This window comes from Rhipicephalus sanguineus, chromosome 11, assembly GCF_013339695.2.
Source record: "Rhipicephalus sanguineus isolate Rsan-2018 chromosome 11, BIME_Rsan_1.4, whole genome shotgun sequence".
Classification (NCBI taxonomy): Eukaryota; Metazoa; Arthropoda; class Arachnida; order Ixodida; family Ixodidae; genus Rhipicephalus; species Rhipicephalus sanguineus.
This window is the reverse complement of record NC_051186.1, coordinates 5,065,433-5,089,163: the sequence shown is the minus strand read 5'-3', so window position 1 is coordinate 5,089,163 and position 23,731 is coordinate 5,065,433. Positions and strand designations below refer to the sequence as shown.

At 47.6% G+C, this 23,731-nt stretch overlaps 1 protein-coding gene and 1 long non-coding RNA gene across 3 annotated transcripts in view; both read right to left on the bottom strand.

Moving 5' to 3' along the window:
• LOC119373249 (uncharacterized) overlaps positions 1–23,731 on the bottom strand; it is a 189,226-nt gene that overhangs the window by 25,808 nt on the left and 139,687 nt on the right. The gene's annotated exons all lie outside the window — the stretch shown is intronic.
• Positions 1–23,731, bottom strand: part of LOC119373434 (uncharacterized) — a 71,112-nt gene that overhangs the window by 6,901 nt on the left and 40,480 nt on the right. The window contains exons 2-4 of one of the 2 annotated variants that reach the window (XM_037643459.2): positions 12,367–12,506; positions 12,221–12,303; positions 3,515–3,601 (exon numbers count right to left, since the gene is read on the bottom strand). In XM_037643459.2, the coding sequence (XP_037499387.1) occupies positions 3,515–3,601; positions 12,221–12,303; positions 12,367–12,506 (310 nt within the window). Of the gene's footprint in view, positions 1–3,514; positions 3,602–4,851; positions 4,865–12,220; positions 12,304–12,366; positions 12,507–23,731 lie in introns of those variants that run through there. The other variant, XR_005179859.2, reaches the window with a different exon arrangement.

Sequence of the window (23,731 nt, the reverse complement as noted above, 5' to 3'; positions counted from 1 at the left end):
TTTCTTCCTTTCAAATATCAAAATTGGAACACGAGCAAAAACCGAAGAAATATTAGAGAAGGAAAGGCAGGGAGGATAATCAGTTTAGGAAAACCGGTTTGCTACCCTAGACATGGGAAAAAGGGGAGGAGGAGATTGGATGATGGAGAAGAAAGAGAGAGAGAAAGATAGCGCATGACACGGCACACACAGGGTCAAGGCCTAGATATAGTCCGGCGTAACGTGCACGCGCGACCACGCGCGACGCGGTTAAGCTGCGCCGGCCAAAAGCGGAGAACTTATAGGGAACCCAAGCTCAAGTTTGCGGCGCGACGACAGCGCCGCACCAGCCGCGCTGCGGCTCTGTTGGAAAGCTCTGAACCTTAGCGCGGCCGACTCAGCCCCTTTCACGGTAGCGGTAGCGCACGTGCGCACGCGTTCTTTTCTCGGTGCGTGTAACTGGGGGGGCGTCAGCTGGGTACGTTGAACCGAGAGGCTTGCTGTGTAAAGCTGCGCATTTCCGCGATGGCAGAAGCGACCCCGCGGAAGCGCAAGCGTGGTCCGAAGTATTGCGGTTTAGTGACCAGCCACAACAGTGCAGACAACACCAAGGCACACAATTCACGTGTTAAACTGTATCGGTTCCCGGCCGGGTCGCACGAGAAATAAAGGCGGCAAGCGTGGATAGCTGACAGCGCTGTCTCGCCTTCTATTTTGGCTGTCTGAGTTTTTTTTTTATTTGCGACATAGACTTCATCGCTTTCGTTCGTTTCGACTACCTGAATCGGTAAGTAACGCGGCGTATGCACGCAGCGACTACAGTAATAATACAGTGCGCATGCGTTCTTCTCTCGGTGCGTGTAACTGGGGGGCCGTCAGCTGGGTACGTTGAACCGAGAGGCTTGCTGTGTAAAGCTGCGCATTTCCGCGATGGCAGAAGCGACCCCGCGGAAGCGCAAGCGTGGTCCGAAGTATTGCGGTTTAGTGGCCAGCCACAACAGTGCAGACAACACCAAGGCACACAATTCACGTGTTAAACTGTATCGGTTCCCGGGCGTGTCGCACGAGAAATAAAGGCGGCAAGCGTGGATAGCTGACAGCGCTGTCTCGCCTTCTATTTTGGCTGTCTGAGTTCATCGCTTTCGTTCGTTTCGACTACCTGAATCGGTAAGTAACGCGGCGTATGCACGCAGCGACTACACTAATAATTACTCGCTGTCTTCTCGCATTGTTAAAGTCCAGTTACGGTTGTAGGTGAATCAACTTTGTGTTTTAATTCCCCGTGCTCGTGAGACCTACCCGTCGTTGCTGAACGTTCACATTCGCGTTATACCGTTAGCGTTGCGCGGTTGGTTGAATTCAACTGAACTCGGCACATTGTCAGAAGTTCGGCGCCTGCATTTCACGCGTCGGGAAGGCTGCTTTATCACGCCGGAACGGACGTCTGTGCATTTTCAGCAAGCTTTGACATCTTTCTGCAGGTTTGCTTTGTTTTTGTCACTTTATTAGGGTTTTATGTATTTAAGCCGTTAAATATAACTGGCACTAATACATGCTTTGCAATTGTAACCTTGAAGTAACCACCTGCTGACTTTGTGCGATTTTCTAGCCGCGTTCACGCAACAGGTGTTATACGCCTGTCAAGTCGATATCATATAAAGACACTGCAAGCATGACGCGAGAACCGAAAAAACGAGGCGAGCAGTTCATCTTGCTTAACAGTGGTTAAAGCTCAGCTAGCTGCCTCGCGTCTTAATCGGCGGGTGATTCTCCAGCGGCACGCAGGACTTGACTCTAACCTTCTCAGGAAGCAGTGCCATGGCCGTACAATCTTTTTTTCGCACGCCGCAAACGTTTGTTCACGAAAGTAGACGGCTGGTACTGTAAGCATGCCATATCAAAACAACAATCATATGATTCGTAGTCCACGCCGCAGAATATCGATAGCGTGTACGGCTTCATTTCGGAGTGTATGTGGACCATTATTCATCTTTAACATGACAGAATGAGACTTACCTCGAGGTATACGTCCTACACGGTGTAATCGCGACTTGGGAAACGCATTTCGCTTTGAGTCGGGCGTCGTTGTCGTCGATCGTCTGCTCTTCACCGTTAACGTGATTGACGAGCCTTTCTCATTTTATCAAGTTCGCTTTTCGGAAGTGCCAGTCAAGCCTGAAAATCCTTCTGAAGCCGCACTGCAAGCGGTACATTCCGAGGCGCCGCCAGTGCACCGCGAGAGCTCTGCACGTGCACAGAAGGGAGCGAAAACGCGGTGGAGAGAAGGGAAAACGCGCGCTGCTCACACCGCAGTTTCTCTTTTTCTGCCAGATATGGTGCTGCCTGTCAAGAGCAGCAGCGCTGCTGAGCGTTGCTTGGGAAGCCTATAGTCTGGAGTCACGGCGTAGCTGGCGCGCCCGGCGACATTCGGCGCTCTCTGCGTGGCCGGCGCGGAGATAGAGCATGCTCCTATTTCACGCGCTCCACGCGGCTGGCGTAAGACCACAATGCACTGCGCGCGGCAGCGGCGGACGGCAAAATGGCGGCGAGTGGCCCGCGTTCGGAATGTGCGGCCGTGTTTTGCTCCACATTTATCGACGATGACCCGATTGTGCGCCTACTCGAAGGGATTATAAATCACATGTGCGTGTAACCAGCAGTAGCATGGACTGCTGCGACACGGAGGGGAAAACGAACGCCTGGGAAGCCTGCGGAATTCGCTCTCATGTGTACGTAAATACATGATCCGCTTCCGTTTATGATGCAAGCAATGTAGTTATTTCCTGGCTCCCAGACCGTTGAATGCAATGCTTGTGAGGAAAGTCGTTTCCAATGCAAAGTCAAACAGTGCACATAGCGAGAAAAAACACGACGTGTGTCAACCAAAAAGCGCGCGAAAAAACCAAAAACAGTGGGCCGACGGGGCTGCGGGAGCAGAGTCAGGTGGAAACTGCACATGCGCCACTGAATCAGCTGATTGCCGCAGCTGTCAAAGCGGGCGAGTTTTCAAGGAGATGGCGCTGGCTTCGCGCAAATTGCGGCGAGCAGGCTGGCGTAGCCGGCGTCGCGTAGCGGACCTCGTCGCGCGCGACTTTGTGCGCTGAGCGCGCCGGACTATATCTAGGCCTTCAGTGACAGCCGCCTGTTTAAGTTCGTCTCTCTTAAAAGCCTCAGCAAAAAAATCGCACTTTAGGGGGATGGCACTGTGCTGCCAAACCGGATGTGCGGGCCTGTCTACGGCGATGACTTGACGGCACGCACTATGCACGCACCTCGAAGATAGGGCACCACCACCGCAGGAGTAGCACCATATCTCGAACGGCGGCGTGTATGCTAACTACGCCGATCCGCCGGACACGCGTGCGCCATGAGACGAAAACGACTTTACAGGGAATGATAGCACCCCCACAAGTTCAGGAAAGTTAGAGGACATAGATAATGCAGGAATAGCTGGTCGCCATTCAAGTTAGAAAGGCGGATATAAGCAGAGCAAGAGAAACGCTTTCTAACGTTATGAAAAGTCAAATATACAAACCATGCACAGCAGGTTCCACCCTCATCACTGCGCAACGATACTCTTGATTGTAATAAAGAAGTCTCTCCTTCGCATAAAATACAGGACCTAGAAAACACAGGAGACATAAGGGTCACTTTCGCAATTGAACTTCAATTCGAATATTTTGTGCGACGAATGTGCTTGGTGAAAGGAACATTGCCGCACATCAATAAGGTCAGAGACATGATGACATCGTTTCTTTTTGCTCATTGATCGCCAATTGAAAGAAATGTTTCAAATGCCTTTCATGCTGTACTGCGTGCACGGTCATAGGCAAGCAGAAAGTTAATAATCAGCTAGACGCACCAAGCCCCTTATCGTCGCCTCACTGCCTATCAACATGCCACCACTATATAAATTTATATAGTAATGATACCTAACTTCCTGGCCGCGGCGGTGGCATTTAAATGGAGGTGAAATGCTAGAGGCCGTCCACTGCGCAATGTGAGTGCACGTTAAAGAGCATCAGGTTTTCGTTTCGAAATTTCCGGAGCCCTCCATTACAGCGTGCCTCACATTCATATCGCGTGATATCAGGGCTACAACAATTGTGCTTGAAGGGCTGGCTATGCGTATTTATAAAGATTTAATAGGCATTGCATATTTACTCCTATGGCTCAGCAAGCAGTAGTAAAGCACTGCTCGATCTCGGAGGAATACGCCAATGACCACTGGCCATGATTTGCCCATCATCGCATCGTAGAGTGCACTTCGTTTTAGTGATTCACAGGCTGCATTATGTCACTCTCTAGCACAAACACGACAGTAATCAGTGATAGTACAATATACGAAACACTTAAAGAGCTAAAAAAAGCAAGACAGTCGAAACATGAGGCAAAATTCCAGTGGATACCTGGACATTGTAATATTCCTGGTAACCCAGCTGCCTTTAAAGCGGCACCACGAGCACATCGCTAAGATGTTACGGTTTATCTGCCTATTTCTAAAAATGAATTGTGCGGTATCATAAAGGCAACATCTCTCCGAATGAGTAAAATTTTTTAGTTTGACCAAAGTTCAAAGAGTTGTGATATAATACCATATTGAACCGCACATTGAATTCAAAATTATGCTAGCTCTAGATAGAATCATGGAAACACTTATTCACCGGTTAAGGCTAGTCACCGCATATACGAAACATTTTTACACAGAATTGGCACAACTGAAACTCCCGAATGTGAATGTGGATTGGTAGATGAAGATGTATGTCACCTACTTATGGACTGCCCACATCATGAAACACCGAGACGCCGTTTAAAATCAGAATTATTGACACTAGACCTCAGACTACTGAGTATGAAAAAAAATGCCCCCACTTTCCCGAAGGGACTCGTGAGGAAATGCGAATGCATTTCTTGCGCCGAGAGTACACGGCGTAGTAATCGCTTCACTCCATTTATATATACGTGCGAGTGAGTGGACGGGAGAGTGGGGCGCAGAGAGGAGAGAGAGCAAACGGCGAGAGAAGGAGCGGCGAAGCACTGCACCTACCCTCTCCTACACTCTCTCCACACACGCGGGAGCTCCGCCGAGCTGCCGCGATGCGAGCGCCCTCACACGCCAGAGCGCGCTCCTCCTCTCCACTCACTCTCCGCTACTCCGCCCGCACCACCTGCTCCGGTTGCCAGGGGCGAGGATAAGCGCGCGCGCCCGCAGCTGTTGCTATGGGAGTGGGAGTGAGAGCGGAGAGATAACACCTGCCGGCGCGCGGACACCGACAGACGCCTGACATGCCCCGACTAAGAAATGCATTCGCATTTAAAACTTCTGGGCTTGTCACCAACCAGAGCTTTACAGGTGTAGCCTTTAAAAACGTTAAAACCCTTTTTAGGAGAGAGCGGAATTTAAGAAATTTATGTTCATATTACATTAAGTCAATTATTATAATATATCCTACTTATTATATGTATCATTACATGAAACATATCAGTGTTGCGGAATGGGCGCCTCCATTCTATTCCAATTCCATTCCGGGGAATTATCATTTGTCGCAATTCCATTCGTTGCAATTTTTCGGAATGAAAAAAGCTTATCCCATTCCCACTCCGGGAATGGCCAGGCAGTTCCATGCCATTCCGTAATTCCTCAGCGTAGGAAAGACACCTTGATAGTGTTATCGCTTTATGAATGAACGCCCCAAAAAGCTGATGTCATCAGATGCATTAAGAATTGCAAAATTACGCAAAACACGTTACTAAGGTCGAGGGACAGTAGCTTTGTGACATATCTCGTGCAGTACAACCACGCCACTCATTCCCATAGGGGCAGTTCTCCCGCTACCTATAGTATTTGCATGGTAAGCATGTTTGAATGAATGGCGATGTTTTATATTGTTTAGGCTTAAATGTGTTAATGTTAAAATGACGAAATATCGCATTGTTATGCTGAGAAAAGTGGTGTTCAAGAAGACTAAGCAGTTTTGCCACGCGCCTGGAGCGGTCGTGATTATGGAGAAAACTAACATTTGGTTAATGGGGAACAAAACCTTCTCGATCTGCTGGTATTAGTTGGAACAGTGCACCGCTCGGGCACCTTGTGCCTGTGCATCGATTACGGAACACTGCGCCGCACTGCTCGTCAGCACTCGCGCTTGTCAAGCGCGCCTCGCAAGCATGGATGGGGTGAGGAGAACTTTCTGTGTCCGCCTGTGCGCAGGTATCCAATGTTTTCCTTGTCGCAAAAGTTATTTACGTGCGTTAGGTACTAAACTGCTCGTGAGATAAAGATCAGGCTGTGGATAGAGTATTCGTGACTTTCGTATGGGGGTATCAATGGGAACCAACGCGCAGGGATAATTTGTTCCTCCTTTGAGTATCTGCTGGGACAATGCATTTGATTGTACACTAACTTATGCCTCGGTTTGTAGTAGGCGCGTTGCTTATAAATGTACCGTGCTTGTAATCAGTCAAGCCAATTTTAAAATACTGCATCATTGTTATTTTCGAGGCTCTGACTCACTAGTGTTTGAAGTTTGAAAAAAAAAACAGCGCGTAGACGAAAACATGCTCTATTTTCGGAAGAAAGACATAATTCCATTTCCCATTCCATTCCGTGCAAAAGGCGCTTAATTCCATTCCCATTCCATTCCTCCAAGAGTTGTCCCCATTCCATTCCGGGGTCGCGATAATGTGGAATGATTCCGGAGTGGCAACTCCGTAACACTGATGTGTGTGCTGAGGTCCTTTCTGTCCTCACTCCTCTCCCCTATACAGAGTAGCATGTAGGCGCCTTTAGGAACGCCGGCAGAATTCTCTGTTTTCATTAAAGAGCTTTCTCTCTCTCTCTCTCTTTGAGGTCTCTTATGTGTCGACTGTTATGTTGCTCACATGTATGGCTTGATCCCCATAATGACCAGAAATGTTTATTGGTATGTTGCCCGAATGTGCCGGCTCAATTTATAGCTGACCAGCGGCATTATCACAGACATTATGAATTGCCTTTCGGACATTTCCTTTTGCGTTGCGATGGTGGTGTTTGATACGTGTGTGGGAGTGTGTTTTTCCATATGTGTGCTCGTGCGCTTATTTTACATGTACTGCTGTTTGTATGCTATTTCTATGCTGTATGCTCGATCTACACTGAAGGGCTAAGGAGCGGCCGGCGCCTTATTTGTGCGCCAACACCTCCTTTTACATTGTCAATAAAAAAAAAATGGTGGAGCTCTTCAAGCCGAGATCCGTGACGCGCGACAACAAACGGTCATCATGAACAGACACGCACTCTCTTCATCCTCTTCTTCATATTCGTCGCCTTCTGCTTCGCTCCCAGTACACGCGCGCCGACTTCTCCGGCGTGGTCTGTAATAACTGTGATGGGTGAGAGAGGCGGGAACAGAGGGAGAGAAAGACGAAAAGTGGTAGAAAGAGAAAAACAGAAATTCCTGGCGAAAAAGTTTTTTTTAACGAGGCCGGATTCGAACCCGCGTACCCACCATCCTAGGCGAGCATGGTAGCCACTCGGCTATCAAGGCACGCTAGCAGAGCATAGCACAGTCTTGTATAGTGTACCATAGCAAGGGGGTGGGAAAGGGAAGTGAGGGTGAGGATGAAAAAAAGAGGGGAGAGAGTAAATTGTAGCACAAAACGAAAGAGATTGAAAGAAATGGAGAGAAAGAAATGCAGAAGGAGAAAACAGAAATATAGAAAGCAAAAGATAGAAAGAAAGAGTAACCAGGCGAGAAATAGAGAGAGAGAGAGCAAGAAAGGAAAGACGTGGAAGGAAGACAGAAAAAAGAAATAAATAGCTAGAGATATAGAGAGAAATAAACAAATAGAAATAAACAAATAAAAACAAACAGAAAGAAAGACAAAAAAATTCACCGACGATTACGATACTGCCTAATGCGAATTCTCAGTCCAGCTTCGCGTTGAAGCAAGGACAACTGTGCTTAAAGTTTTGGCTTTCCACAAGGTATCGACAATGCCATTAATCACAATTTCCGTGGAGTAGGACAGCACCCACTACGCCATTATTCGTGTTTCTGCGAATAAACGAGGTACCCGCTACACGTCTGTAAAATATAATGTGTACCTTGTTTATGCTGCATGTGGCTGACGACGATGAAGTATTATGACTGAGCATTTTGCAATAGGTGGGAAGCATTAAACCACACACTCATTGCGCAATTAGCATTGTGTAATGACTGGCTGTTATTTTACTCTTCTGCCATGCTATATTACAAAGGTTAACGCGATTCCATGCCCGTTATGACGCCTGTATAGGGTCTTTCGCCAATGAGTCTCAAGCGCCAGCGGGGCTCTGTGGTAGAATGCTCGACTGCCACGCAGAGGGCCGGGGTTCAAATGCCATTCGATCCTGGGTATTTTTTTTTCGCATTTTATTTTTTCATATCTATGGGTTACGCCTCCGACCGCAACGGCGACGCTGCTCAACGCAGGAACGGTCGCTTAAGAGCTGCACTCTAAATTGGACCATCTCCCCGATGGCAACCCTGATGGGACGCGAAGCAGCAGCGTTGCGCATGGGTGGCGTCACGGGTTGAACGGCGCTAACGCGGGAGCTGCGGTGAGCGCTGGAAGATTCCTTTGAAGCGAAACTCGGTGTAGCGTGTACTGGTGTAAACGTTTGTTTGAAACGCAGACACGGGAGGCGAGCGGGCGTTGGAGACGGCAGCTGCGGGAGCTCCGGCGGGTGAGGGAGAGAGTGACGTACGCGCGCACCTGCGAGGGAAGCGTGGGAGGGGAGCGTGACGTGAACGCCCAGCTGCAGCGTGACCTACTTGGAAACGCTCCAACACCTGCGCCGAGGGAAGCGCGTTGCCTCGCGTTTGTGCGGACGGAGTGACAGCGTCACACAGGCTAGTCAAAGAGCTGCTACGCATCTAAAACAAACAGATGAAAGAAAAATAAGGAGGGGTTAAGAAATAAATGAAAATCTAGAGAGATATACGGAAGGCCACCCGGCTCCGCACTTCCTTCAGGCTTGGGATCACTAGTGCGTAGCTGCCTTGATTTTTTTTTATAAAACTGACATCTGTGCTCTAACGTGAGCCTCCACGTTACGTTGGACTACAAGCTACCCATTAGTCGGCATGTCTGGTAAGTCCTCGACAGGGTCACAGCTATTCAATTTACACAAAGGTGTCCATTCGCCTGGTGATGCTGAGTCCAGAGCACAAATTGCGGCATAGACAGCTACTGGCTGACGGCTTCGCATGCAGTCGGTTCCCACATTACATGAGATCTGCCGGAATTTCAACAGCGCAGCTGTTTATGGCAGCCATTGGTTGTAATCCGCGAAGAGAAAAGTATCATCATCGTGAAGAGCAAGCGCTATGCGCGTCCTCTTCCTCTTCATTTTCTGCTTTGATACTAGAACACCTGCCCCGATATGTCCAGCGTGCGATATAATAACTCCGATGTGTGAGAGAACGAGTAAAGAGAGAAAGAAGAGAAATGAATAGAAAGAAAGAGAAAGACACAAACGTTCAGCGAGAAAAATTCCTTCGCGAGGCGGGATTCGAACCAGCGTACCCATTTCTGATCGGGGTTCTTCAGGACCAAATTAAGTTCATTTCACCGTCACTCAGGATCCAAAGGCGAGCATGGTAACCACCCAGCTATCTAGGCACGATAGAAGGGGGTGCCCCAAGGGGATGGGAAAGGGAAATGAGGATGAGGAGGAGAGATGCGAGGAGAAGGTAAGGTTGAGGGAAAGGAGGAGGAGAGAGAGTAAAGCATAACAGAGAAAGAAAAAGATAGAACGAAAGAGGAAACGAGAAATAGAAATAGATGCAGAGAAAAGGAAGGAAATAAAAACAGAGACAAAGAAGACATAGGAAAAATAGAGAGAAGAGAAAAAAATTAAAGAAAGGGATCAAGAAAGAAAGAGAAAAATATAGAAGAAAAAATAATGCCGGCCAGCTCCAAAGTTGGTTCAGGCTTAGCACCACAAGTAAAAGGTGACTGAATTTTTGTTAATTTTTTTTAAATTCTGAACATTGATGTTCCTTCATGCTTGACGCCACAAATACGAAGCTGACTTAACTTTTTGTTTTATTCATTTCATTCTTAACATTGAAATAAAGAAAACCCTGATGTGGACCACGTATCTCAGACGCTGACAAAAGTTTCGACGTGGCTGTAATCAAGTTACCTCACCGGGACCCGATGACACCCACCAAACACGATTCGTTACCATTGTGATCGACTACCAAAGAACGTGTCAGATTTACGCTGGCACAAAAAACGCCAGGCCTGCACTGAAACCGCAGCACAGTCACAGCGAAAGCTGGAAGAGTGGCGTTTCTAGAGCCCCTTGTAAGCTAGCTCTCTTGGGGCTACAAGTACACTAGAAAGGTACCCACTACGCCATAAATCACAATTTCTGTGAAGTTGGGAAGCACCTACCAAGCCATTATTCGTCATTCTGCGGAGAAGCGAGCCACCAGCTACACGTCTGTAAGGCATTATGTGCACTTTGATGACGCGACGACTTATGACGATCAAGAATTATGGCTCAGCCCTTTATAATGGGTTGGAAGCTTTAAACGGCCCACCAGTTATGTAATTTGCATTGGGTGACTCCCGGTCGCTATTTCCCTCTCCCGTCATGCTGTACACCATACGTTGGCGTGGGAGAAAGACGGGGGGGGGGGGCGAAGAACTTTACTGAGACCCAAAGGATATAGATCATGCGCTTATGGGCTTCCTTGGCAACCAATACAACTACACTTGAGAGGAACCCACTACGCTATAAATCGTTGTAATTTTACTGAGACCCCGAGGAAATGGATCATGCGCTTATGGGCTTTCTTGGCAACCAATACAAGTGCACTTGCGAGGAACCCACTACGCTATAAATCATTGTAATTTTTGAGATGTAGGGCAGCAGGTACTGTGTCATTTTTCGTCATTCTACGGAGAGCCGTGGTACCTGCTAAACGCATGTAAGGCATTATGCGCACTTTGTTGATGCTGTGCCTGATGACGATGAATTATGGCAGAGCCGTTTGTAATGGGTTGGGAGCATTCAACAACCTACTCGTTGCGCAATTCGCATTCTGTGACGCCTGGTTACAGAATTCGCGTTGTGCGACGCTTGGTGCTTATTTTACTCTTCTACCACGCTATATTGCATATGCTAATGTGGTTCCTTCCCGACATGAAGCCTGTATAGGACCTTTTTGCAAAGCAGTTTCAAGCACCGGCATGGCTCAGAGGTTGAATACTGGGCTCCCACGCAGTGGGCCCAGGTTCGAACCTCGTTCCATCCTGCAATTTTTTTCTTATTTCGAGCGATACTGGTTACGGACACCGGCGGCGGCAGCGGCGGCGGCGGCGGACAACTACGGCGCCAAAAACGGCCGGTGAAATGATCTCATAACAGCTTTCGCTGTAAAAAGTGGGCGCGCACGAATCCGTGCTGTTGGCCAGCGAGACATTATTAGCTTCGGTTAACACCATCGGCGCGCCATCTTGTAGGGGAACTAGAGAAGAAATGCTGTACTATGAGAGATGCAGTGCCGTGAAGGGGACGTCGGGGAGCGTTCGACGGCTGCGTGAATAAGCACTCAGGTGTTGCCCTGTTGTGCTCCTACGACGTACCGTAGAACGATGACAGTTTTATTGTCATACCCCGCAGTAAAGGGTACTTAGGGAATCTATAAATAATTACCATCCAGAATATTGTAAAGAAAGAAAGTCACAGGGTCCCTTATGCATCAGCCTCACTTTTATTTTTCTTCTAAATGAATTAGTGAACCTTCCGCGCCCACTTCCGATGGCTTTCTTTACCTCACGTTGTTTTTCACTGCCTCCTTGATCGGCACACCTTTGACCAAGCAGTGATGTCGTCATAAAATATGGCTATCTGTGGCGGTACCACGACGTCATCATGTGATGATGACTCTTTGCAGCACTCGCGCTGACTCCGCTGGCATGGGATGTCGGTTGATTTTCGCGTATCATGAGGCATCTAAGGCTTTCGCCTTAAAATGTTTCAACATGTACGACTGGCAGGTTTGCCTGTCTGACTAATTCTGAGGCTCGCTAAAAGCTTTACTTGTGTGATAGTGGAACTGTATGAATAGATCTATGTCATAGTGCATGAAAACATAATGCAGCACGGGTTTTCTTCCCCACTAAAGAATGCTTTGTATATGGAGAATTCGAGAGGGACGTCCACAAACAAAGGTAATCTGCATAAATTCATATGTGCACTTACTGTGAAAAGCAGATTTGCGAAGTTGCATGAAATTTGCTTGGTCCCTTGGAAACAATCCCTCATAGCCTTTACTAACAGGAACTCTAAAAAAAGGAATGATTAATTTCACTGCAGATAATTTTTTACAGGAATCAGAAAGGGCTTACCGGTCAGGGAGTCTAAAATAGGTTCTTATGAAGAAAATAGATCCATGAGTCAAACTCCGCATTTCGTCCACTTTACAAAACAAGTTCTTCCTAGTCGTAGTTGTAGTATATGTCCATATAGGTTGGCTTGTACCTACAAACTGCAATATTGAACGATCGTGCAGCAATCGAATCGCATTCTCCTCAGTCGGATTATGAAAACACAGAACTGATTAACCTTATCAAAATGACACAGCCGTGAGCTTTCTTATGCGCAGTAACTCTGCCCCTTTTTCGAGAATTCATGCGTGCGTCACGAAACCAACGTGCACTAGAAGAAGTACACTTTAGAAACGTAAGTGCGCACCCCATTTGCAGCGAATCGAGCAGGTGCATGAAGGTAGCCTTTTTATACGAATAAAAATAAAGACCACCGCTTTTTGTGGAACTTGCGAATGGGCAGTCTCTATTCAACAGAGTAGCAAAGGTAATGTGACGGCATTTTATTGCGATAGCGTTAAATAGCTCGTTTCACAGAAACTCCAGTGTCGGCATCGGTGTCGTTGGTTGCGAGCGAAGAATCAGCGTTGTTCGTGAGTGGAAATTTGAGATAGATGTAAATAAATAAATAATAAAAATCTTCGACCCGAGTGAGAATCGAAACCAGGCCTTGTAATATTCAATCAGACGTTCTACCATGGAGCCACGGCAATGCTTGTGACGCCTTCATAAAGAAGAAAAAGCTGTAAGAAAGTCACGTTGTGGCTCGAGCCTCCTTAACGAATGTAACATTGCGTGACAGAATCGTAGAATCGCGCCAGGTGTCAAAACGAATGAATTGCACAACGAGTGCTTGCTTTAAAGCTGACCATGCGCTACTGTGTGCGCAGATGCGCAGGTGCGCGCGGCGCCTTGTGGACGAGTAGGGGGTACTTCGCCAAATTGCGAAAGGAAGAAATACGGCGTAGTGTGCACTTAGCGACTGCACATCTAGTAGGCACTCCCGGATAGCTTTAACGGCCAATGTTACGCGCATAGACGTTTCTTTCCTTACAGCACTGTTAGGTGTCTAGCGAGAAGCAAAGCCAGGTTAGCAGTTGAGAAGGCGATGCTCACGGGGCCCGATTACGCTATTGCAGGTCATCATTTATGTGGAAACAAAAGTAAATTCTTTAGCATGCACAAGTCACAAAGCTTGCTTTTCAGTGACTGCCACTGCCGAAATGGCTCAGTTCTCAAACACGCCACACTAGAACACCACCGCTTTCTACAAGTATAGCAGATATTCCACATTAGAACACCACCGCTTTCTGCAAGTATTGCATATAGTCTTATCCATTGTACGGCCTCAATTCTTCGGAAGTTTCCAGTGGATGGATTCGAAGTACTCCGCAAAGCTGCTTCCATCATGGTTTTGTCGCACCTTTACTTCACAATAGACTCCCAGTGCCGCAGGCAGGCCGGTCCCTGCTGTCGGAGCCAACAGCAGCAGTCCGACATTGCCCTTTTCGTAAATGCTTCTTCAGCCACGTAGATCGCTTTGATGCGAATGTGACGTGTGCGATGGAGGTGCGCAGTAAAGCACCATATATGCTAGAAAACTTTATATAGTAAAAAAAAAGATTCAGTGACGCACATCCGGATCTTGCGCGCGACGAGCCGAGTCCAGTAAACAACCGATTGCTCTCCTGCTCGTCTGGCGAGCTGTAGCTACGGAGTACAAGCCGTACATGGCCATTCTGTTAAATCGCCGCACGTAAGAAACCAGGCTGCCCTGCCGCTTCTGGAGGCCTTTCGACGGACTGAAAGAAGCTGTACTTGCGCAAAAGCAACACACACGTGCTTAGTGAAAGTACTGAAACACTTTGCACAAGGCAACGACACTCTTTAAGATTGGTGCTGGCCGTTTTCCACGGACGATGTAACATGACCGCCAAATGACGCTTCGGCGTTTACCTCAAATGCACTGAGAAGTACAACGACTCGAGATTTAGAGGCGGCGTTGACGGTGACACAAGAATCGAAATTCACGAATACTGTTTCAGATCACTTCGCCGAATATCGATTGAGTGAATTCACAGGAAACAGTGATGGAAACTGGAAAGGAAGGTTTCGTAGAGAACAAACAGTTACAAATAACCTTAATAATGTCTTTTTCACTTCTTATATAAGCGAAAAAAAAAAAACCGGTAGCCTACTTTGAACATCACATTAAATGTGGTGTCGTTTGATTTTATACCGTAATATGTACTTCTCAAAAGCCAAGTCTTTGAAGGCGACCACGAAGAATCCTACATTCCAGACGCGGGTGGTGCAAGTTAAACAATAGGTATGTAGTTATGATGACGCTCAAATTTGCGTTTTGAGAATTTATGCCGTCAAGTTTCTCGCATGTATTTGAATAGTAAATCAGTATTGCGAAATGCATTCTTTATACGCGAAAATTATTGCCATTCTTTGGGAGCTACTCCATTCGCTGCGCACAGACATGCAAAAAAAGCGCAGTGAGGGCTCGTCGGTAGTGCTTATATTGATTATTAAGTTATAAGCTGCTATACTTGCACTCTTATTTGTGCTTTGCAGGACACGCCCATTGTCCACAACACACCGACTGTTGTGTGCGCTGCGTGTGCGAATGGAGAAGCTTCAGATACAGAAGAAAACTCTACAAGATATGACAATGTGACCGTGGCTGTATTGGTAACGTGTTAGTGAATTCACTGAAGGAAAGCAGAAACTTTGTTACATATTACTAGTGAAAACAAAACAGTGAAAGAGAAAGGCGCGCACAAGCTAACCGCTAGATTTTATCTGAATTTTCATTTTTTACGGAAATAAAACAAGCGACTTAAAGTCTTGCGGTCTTCTGATGTGCATCTTTCTTTGTCCCTGCTTTATTTTAGCTAGTAATATGTATTCTGCTCAAAACCAACTATCACTACTTTCAGCTTTGAGAGAAACTTCATAGCTAAGTACATAAAAAAAAAGATTTCACTGTGTCGTTCTTTTATTTTGTTGCCGCAGTGACTGTAAAACAGTTCAGCAGAGAAAACTTGAATATTCTTTTCGCTTGTTTTTTTTTTTTGCGCGATTTTGTTGGTCACCACGAAAAAAGGAAAACACCAGAAATATTTATTCTTGCGAAGAGTAACTGGGTAACATCATCCCTGGGCATTAACGGGTCATCTGAACTCGGGATAAATAGATCATACTCAGAGCGTGCGAGAACGGAACGAAAACGAAAAAAAATAAAACAAAAACTACATTATTGACTGCAACAAAAATGTAACCGACACGTAATGTGTTATCTCGTTTCGGAGTGCAACCGAAATATGTTTTTATCGTAGTGAGACAGATAACTGGACAAGTTGGCATGCATCCATATTTAAACTTTTTTAGCGCACACAAAAGACAAGTACAAGAAAGAGGCACACGAGCGTTAACTCTCAACTGTTTATTTTTGAAAGGAACGATACATATAAATACTGAAAAACCAGCATAGAGCATGTGCGGCGCAAGTCATGTGACACACTGTCAGAAGAGCTAAACAGAATTAAAAAAAAAGTAACTCCTTATTTCTCAGAGCCGCCGAAGGATGACTGATGCATTTATTTGCACACCTATTGATAGGTGTGCAAAGCGCTCGTGTCTCTCTTTCTTGTCCTTGTCTTTTGTGCGCGCTAAAAAAGTTTAAATATAGATATTTTTATCGTATTTCGTTTAAAGGAAGCAGTTGACAACCCGGAAAACCGACGTCATGCAACGTGACCATTATTATGTATCTCAGACATCGCTTCCAAATTAAAGATGTGTTGAAATTTTGGGAAGAACGAAAGGAGCGGCTACCGTAGCTGCTTATATTAACACAAGTGGTCCTTGAGGTGGCAGCTACATGGGCGAGCATGGAATGAGCATTCAAAGCTGTGAAGTTTGTTTTATCACAATAGTGGTCTCGCATATTATTCGATGGCGTGATAACTCGAATATGATGCTCACTTCCTGACGCAAAGCATTGCGCTTGCCCAGAGAATTCGTAATTAATATATTATGAATATAAATGACATTCTCGACCGTTATTTTCATTTCGAACTTGTTCTATTGAAATAAATACCCTAGCTGTACTGCGACGCGGCCTAGTTGGAATAAGTTCATCTCGAAAACATTTTTACGCCCGAAGTAAAGGTTTGGGGTTTGGATTGGATGGCAAGACCGCACAGGACGAAGATGATGATGACGATGTGCCTCTGCACATGGTTCATACCCACACTGGGGGTTGGCCAAGAATTGAGAAATCTTCTTTTCAACCTCCACACACTTCTTCCTCTTCTTAGTCCGGCAAATACACGGCGTAATATTTCCCCCTTCGCAGACGAAGCGCACCGCGCGTTTTAGCCATCGTCCCGCCGACTAAAAGGTTTCAGGAGAGCCACATGGGTGACCTCAGTCTTTGCAGATTGTCTCCCACTAGCTGTCAGTCGTGCTATTCTATAGTCCACTGCACTGAGGCGCTAAGGACAACGAATGGGCCGGCGTAGTTGGCGAGAAGCTTTTGGCACAAGCCACGCTTGCGCAAAGGCTTCCATACGAGTACAAGGTCTCCCGATTCATAAGTGGCGTGCCGGTGCTTGCTGTCGTAGCGGAGCTTCGATCGGTCTTGTGATGCTATGGTACGCAGGCGGGCAAGACGGCGAGCTTCTTCAACGAGACAGAGAGCTTCGGCTAAAGAAGGATCGTCATTATCAGAGAACGAAAAGATAGTATCGACGGTATAACGAGGGGGTCGAACATAAAGAAGAAAGAAAGGGCTGTAGCTGGTGGTCTCGTGTTGGTCAGTATTGAAAGGATACGTGATGAACGGTAAAACGTCGTCCCAGTTCTAATCACCAGTGTCAGGTTTGTTCGTTCGGTAAGGCCATTCGTCTGTGGATGTTAAGGCGTCGAACGTCGAAGTTCTGAGCCACACATACGGAGGAGTTCCTCGACAACGTTTGCCGTAAGCTAGCGTCCGCGGTCACTTAGTACGACGCGAGGAGGTCCGTGGCGCAGTATAATCGAGTGCAGAAGGAAGGAGGAGATTTGCCAGCAGTCGCAGATGGCAGGGCGGCCGTCTCGCAGTAACGAGTAAGATAATCGGCGCACACTGCAATCTATCTGTTGCGTTTCGATGAGCGCGGAAAAGGGCCCACGAGGTCAATGCCAACTTGCTCAAATGGAGCACTGGGAGGCGTCACAGGCTGTAGGAGTCCGGCTGGAGCTGTCGTGACTGATTTGTGCGCCTGGCATTGGGTACAACCGGCCATGTACTGCTCAACTGACTGGCGCACGCGTGGCCAGTAAAAGCGCTCCTGTGTACGATGGAGTGTTCGCGTCATTCCCAGGTGGCGCGAAGTTGCGTTGTCAAGCATGGCGCGCAGAACAAGGAACGTAGCGTATCCGGAACCACGAGCAGGAAGTGGGAGCCCATGGCCGAGAAGGTCTTCTTGTAAAGCAGTCCTTCACGAACGCAAAAGCGGCCTTCCGTAGTGGATGGTCGTGCGTCACCAAATAACGGCTCCAAGCTGACGTCCTTCCGCGGCTGAATTTCAAAGGTGGCCTTGTCCGGGAACACTGGTCTCACTGACGCAAAGACGTGATCGAAATTGTCGGCATCGCAAACTGTGGTATCAAGCGGCATCCGCGAAAGGCAATTAGCGTCAGCGTGTTTCCTGCCGCTCTTGTACAATACCGTAATGTCGTACTCTTGCAAGCGTAGGGCCCATCGTGCGAGTCGGCTGGATGGATCGCGAAGGCTTACAAGCCAGCACAAGGAATGATGATCCATGACCACTTGGAAGGGACGACCGTACAGGTATGAGCGGAATCGCTGAACAGCCAGGCATTCTTGCTCAGTCACTGTGTAATTGCGTTCCGGCTTACTTAAAGTTCTACTGGCATATGCAATGACGTATTCCTTTTCACTGGAGCGCTGTACTAGAACTGCACCTATGCCAATTCTGCTAGCGTCAGTATGAACTTCAGACGCCGCAGAAGGATCAAAGTACCGGAGAATAGGCTGCGACGTGAGTAGGAACTTCAGTTGGGCGAAGGAAGTCTCGCAGTCATGTGTCCATTCAGAACTAGCACCTTGACGAGGCAGGCTGGTCAAGGGGAAGGCAACGTCAGCAAAGGCAGGAATAAATCGGCGAAAATACGAGTATAGGCTTAAGAAGCTACGAAGCCCCTTCGTTGAGCGAGGTGGTTTAAACGCTTTTACGGCCGCTGTCTTGTTTGGGTCAGGCCTGATGGCATCTTTGTCCACGAGGTGTCCAAGCACCAAGGTTTGCCGCTCGCCGAAATGACACGCCTTCGCATTAGGAACCAGGCCAGCGTTTCTAATGCATTCCAGAACAACGTCCGCTCGTTCGTTATGGTCACTAAATGTGCGCCCGAAAATCACAATGTGCCCGAAAATCACAGTATCATCGAGATAACATATACAGATGTTCCATTTTAGGCCACGCAGAATAGTATCCATGAGCCTTTTGAATGTGGCGGGAGTGTTACATAACCCAAACGGCATCACGTTAAATTCATACAGTCCGTCCGGGGTTATGAAAGCTGTTTTTCCTTGTCCATTGGATGCATAGGAATCTGCCAGTAGCTTGAGCGTAAGTCTATAGACGAAAAGTAGGACGCCGAATGTAGACAGTCCAAGGCGTCATCAATTCGTGGGAGAGGGTAAACATCTTCCTTGATGACGGTATTCAAACGGCGATAGTTGACACAGAATCTCCAGGTACGGTCCTTCTTTTTCACAAGAATCACTGGAGCTGCCCAAGGACTCGATGATTCTTGGATGACGCCCTTCTGTAGCATTTCACGCACTTGATCCTCTGTTATCTCGCGCTCGGACGGCTATACTCAGTACGGTATTTCTCGGATTGGCTGTGCTGTTCCTGTATTTATCCTGTGGCGTGTGCGAGACGCGGGGATCGAAGGCGAATGGTCACTCTGTGCAAAATCGAAAACCGGCAAGTACATTAGCAGAACGTCTAGAAGGATACGGTGCTTGTCGGGAGTCAGTGACTTCTCAACCATAGGTGAAATTCTCGAATCGTCTGAGCAAGCGTTCACTTGGTCATCACGTCGAACGTTAGTGAGGACAGCTACTATCGTCGGCGAGTATTCTTTGAATGAAGCGAGCTTAAGTCCTCCAGGTAGTAGCACCGGTTCATTTGAACAATTTATGGTCCAAAGTTCTGTACACCCTTTCCTCACTGAGACTATGCAATGGGGTACCAACGTGTTCTTCTTAATGCAACTTAAATGGAAAGGTTCCACCATCGCGTCGAAGCTGGTATGGTTGTCGTAAATATGCGAACGAACTACGGGAACGCATACAGCACAGGATGCCTGGACAACGGTATCTTCGTAGACTCGGAGCGCACCGTGTTCCCTGCCTGAATTCTCTATAAGTCCATCAGGAACAGTGTCACTTGTGAACACCTTTTCTAGAATCAACAGTGGCCCCACGAAATCGCAGGAAATCAATGCCTATAATTATGTGGTGCGTGGTCCGTGAAAGAATCGTGAATTCTGTCGCAAACACTTGGTCACTCAGCGACACTACCGCAGTACAAACACCAAGAGGACACAGCGAGTTGCCACTCCCGCCTCAGAATGTTGTCGCTTTCTCCCACAAAAATACCGCTTTTCGTCCCAAACGACATTTGAATGCAGCACTCATGATTGACATGGTCGCACCAGTGTCCACCAAGGCCATTGTATCTACACCGTCAGCAAAAACTTGTACTTTGTTCTTAATCATAAACACCGGTGGAGGTATCTCTTCTTGCAGCAAGCCACCAGCGACCTCATCCCCGTCGGCCATGCTGTCTAGTTTTCCTGATGTGGTGACGAGGAGCGGCGAGGAGGCGACGGAGACCGGCGCAGTCGAGGTGCTGGAGGCGGTGTCACACTGCGGTCGGCGGCAGGAAAACGGTTGCGTCACCCAGCACCTGGAGTAGCATGTCAGGCGAACAGCCAGGCAAACATCTCCAGCTTCATTAAAATGTTTATCTCTCTCTCTATCTCTGCTCATGGGTGGTGGTTGGGTGGTCCAGCGTTCCTCAAAAGGTGGGACACCAGGATGCTGCGTACAGGCTGGCGGCCGTTCATAGCGTGGTATTCGCGAGCGATCGCAGTACCTTGATATGTGACCGGTCACACCACAGTTGTAGCACACGGGAGCTGGGCGTAGTCGTCGCTGCCCTTTGACGTGTTCCGGCACGTTGGCATGATCATTTGCGTAAGTGCGACGCTCAACATAATCGTTCGTTGGTCGGCGGTATGGGCGTTCGGTGCGGAAGCGCTGAGGGTACAGTGATCTCTGGTAGTAAGTCGTGCTTGAGCGATGGATAGGCCGGGATTCCGCAACCTCGGCTGCGTTGACGGACGGATTCTCGAAATCCTCAAGCGCAGGGATAGCCACATCTTGCAGGAAATAGCATCGAGAGGTGCCAGCCACTTCACGCGTCATGCTTTCATGTTTGCATAGCTCTTCCCGAACGATCTGACGGATGACTGCAGCAAGGTCAGCAGTAGGTGAAGTTTCTACACTGGCCACCGTAGTGACATTGGCCAGACGACCAAACTTCGGCGTTATTCTGCGCTGCTTCAAAGTCTCAAACGACCGACAGTGGCGAATGACATCTGACACTGAAGTTTGGCTTTCTTTGCTTATGAGAAAGTTATAGACATCATCTGCAATGCCTTTCAATAAATGTCCCACCTTTTCTTCGGACATGCTGGCATCTGCTTGCCTACAGGGCCCCAAAATCTCCTCTGTATACATTGTACATGTGTCTCCGAATAACTGAGCCCTTTGTGCAAGAGTCGGCTCAGCAAGTTTCTTTTTCGCAGCTGTCTTACTGAAAGACTTCGTTATCTCCTCAAAAAAGCGTTCTCAAGTCGTCAATACAACTTATGCAAAATTGCTGCCCTCTGTCGGAGGTTTGACGAAGCTACCGATTCGGCGCCATGTTGGAGGCTTGTGTCCGAATCGTATTGCTGTCGCTGCTTTAGCTTCTTCCTTGGATCGGCGTTGATGGTGGGCAACCAGGGCACAAAAACGTCAGACGAATGTGTAACGGCCTGTACACGCTACCGGCATTTCCTAGTTATTACGTTGACAGTTATTACGCGTAAAGAACTGCCTCACAACGAGACGAAGTTTGTCGCCGAGTCACACGTATAGGCCTGCCGTAGTTGAGAAAAGCATAGCTCCAGGTTATAAATTTTGTCTGTCTGTTTTCAGTGCAACGAATAAAAGCGTTGTTGGCTGTCTGAATATCGCTCGTGAGTGTAGTGTAGGATGGTTGGGAGTAGGCTTCAGCGCGCGACACGGCTAGGCACAACGACGGTAAGGAAGTGCTTTTGACCCAGTTCAAAGCGTACTTCATAAGGGACAGCCTATGCGGACCAGATGTATTGTGCACTTAATTTAAATAAAATGTTGTCCTCTTCTTTATTTTTGAAGCAAAAAATATTTCGCTGTTATAGTCACCGATGTACGTTATGTATAATATTACCGCACGATTAAAAATGTAAAAAAATTATACATCGCATCGCACATGAACAGTGGACATGAAACGTGTTAGTTGTTGCAAGAGATAGGTGCCGGTTTGCTGGTATTTTATTGAATATCCTCTCGACATGTGCTCGTAAATAACACGATACGGCAAGAATATTCGAGTTCACATCGTCGCTTTCGGGGCCTACTGGCGTCTTACAATTTCAACCCGTTTCCGCAAGACAGTCTTGCGTCGCCGACTGAACTCTTGCGAAACCACTTCAGCGCGTAAAAAACGTCAGTGCACCCACGGTCGAGTGTAACGCATTTGCCGTAACAGCTTTTTTTTTTCAATTTCATACGAAAAGTGCCATACAGAATCATCTGTTAACGCTCCACAGCACACAGCGGTGGATACAGGATTTTCCGAAGGGAGATCAGCTCCTGGAAGAGCCTGATATGGGCTGTTCTTGGAGTATAAATTTTTAAAAACGTAAGGGCCGTAATTGTCAATCGCAATGTAATAAAACAAAGTAATAGTGTCAACCGCAGCGCAGGCATGCGTGAGTTGCCGCGATGCAGCTCTGAAACTCGTACACGAAGCCGGATTATCTGTGCCTGCAAGCAGGGGCGTAGCCAAGGGGGAGGGTAGGTGGGGTTCAACACCCCCCCCCAAATTTTTCAATTTTGCTCTGTATATATATACACACACATGCAAACGGACACACGAACACACATAAACTATGGTTGAACCCCCCGACCCCCGAAAAAATTTTTGGCTACGCCCCTGCCTGCAAGCACACGGGAGAAAGCTGTCTGGTTCCAGCATTACACGAAAGAGTGCTCTCTGATGAGCGCCGATGCTGTCACATACCGCAGCTATTAAGAACGGCGAACGTAAACACGGCGTTAATCTTAAGCAGTAGCCGGAGCAATGGAATGATCTGCCGCTTCCCGTCGTCCGCGAGGAAATCAAATAACACGGAGTTTAGTTTCCTGTAAACCTTTTTTTACAGCGAAAGCTGTTATGAGATCATTTCACCGGCCGTTTTTGGTGCCGTAGTTGTCCGCCGCCGCCGCCGCCGCTGCCGCCGCCGGTGTCCGTAACCAGTATCGCTCGAAATAAGAAAAAAAACTAAATAAGAAAAAAATTCCAGGATGGAACGAGGTTCGAACCTGGGCGCTCTGCGTGGGAGCCCAGTATTCAACCTCTGAGCCATGCCGGTGCTTGAAACTGCTTTGCAAAAAGGTCCTATACAGGCTTCATGTCGGGAAGGAACCACATTAGCATATGCAATATAGCGTGGTAAAAGAGTAGAATGAGCACCAAGCGTCGCACAACGCGAATCCTGTAACCAGGCGTCACACAATGCGAATTGCGCAACGAGTAGGTTGTTGAATGCTTCCAACCCATTACAAAGAGCTCTGCCATAATTCTTCATCGTCATCACGCACAGCATCAACAAAGTGCGCAGAATGCCTTACATGCGTTTAGCAGGTACCACGGCTGTCTGTAGAATGACGAAAAATGGCACAGTGCCTACTGCCCTACTTCTAAAAAATTACAATGATTTATAGCGTAGTGGGTTCCTCGCAAGTGCACTTCTGTTGGTTGCCAAGGAAGCCCATAAGGCTCCCATGATTCATTTCCTCAGGGTCTCAATAAAGTAAATTCTCTCTCTCTCTCTCGCTCTACGTTTCTCCGGTTAAAGTGTGTTATAAAGCGTGGTGGGACAGTTAAATAACGACCGGGCGTCACACAATATGCATTACGTAACTAGTGGGTCGTTTAAAGCTCCCAACCCATTACAAAGGGCGCAATCATAATTATTCATC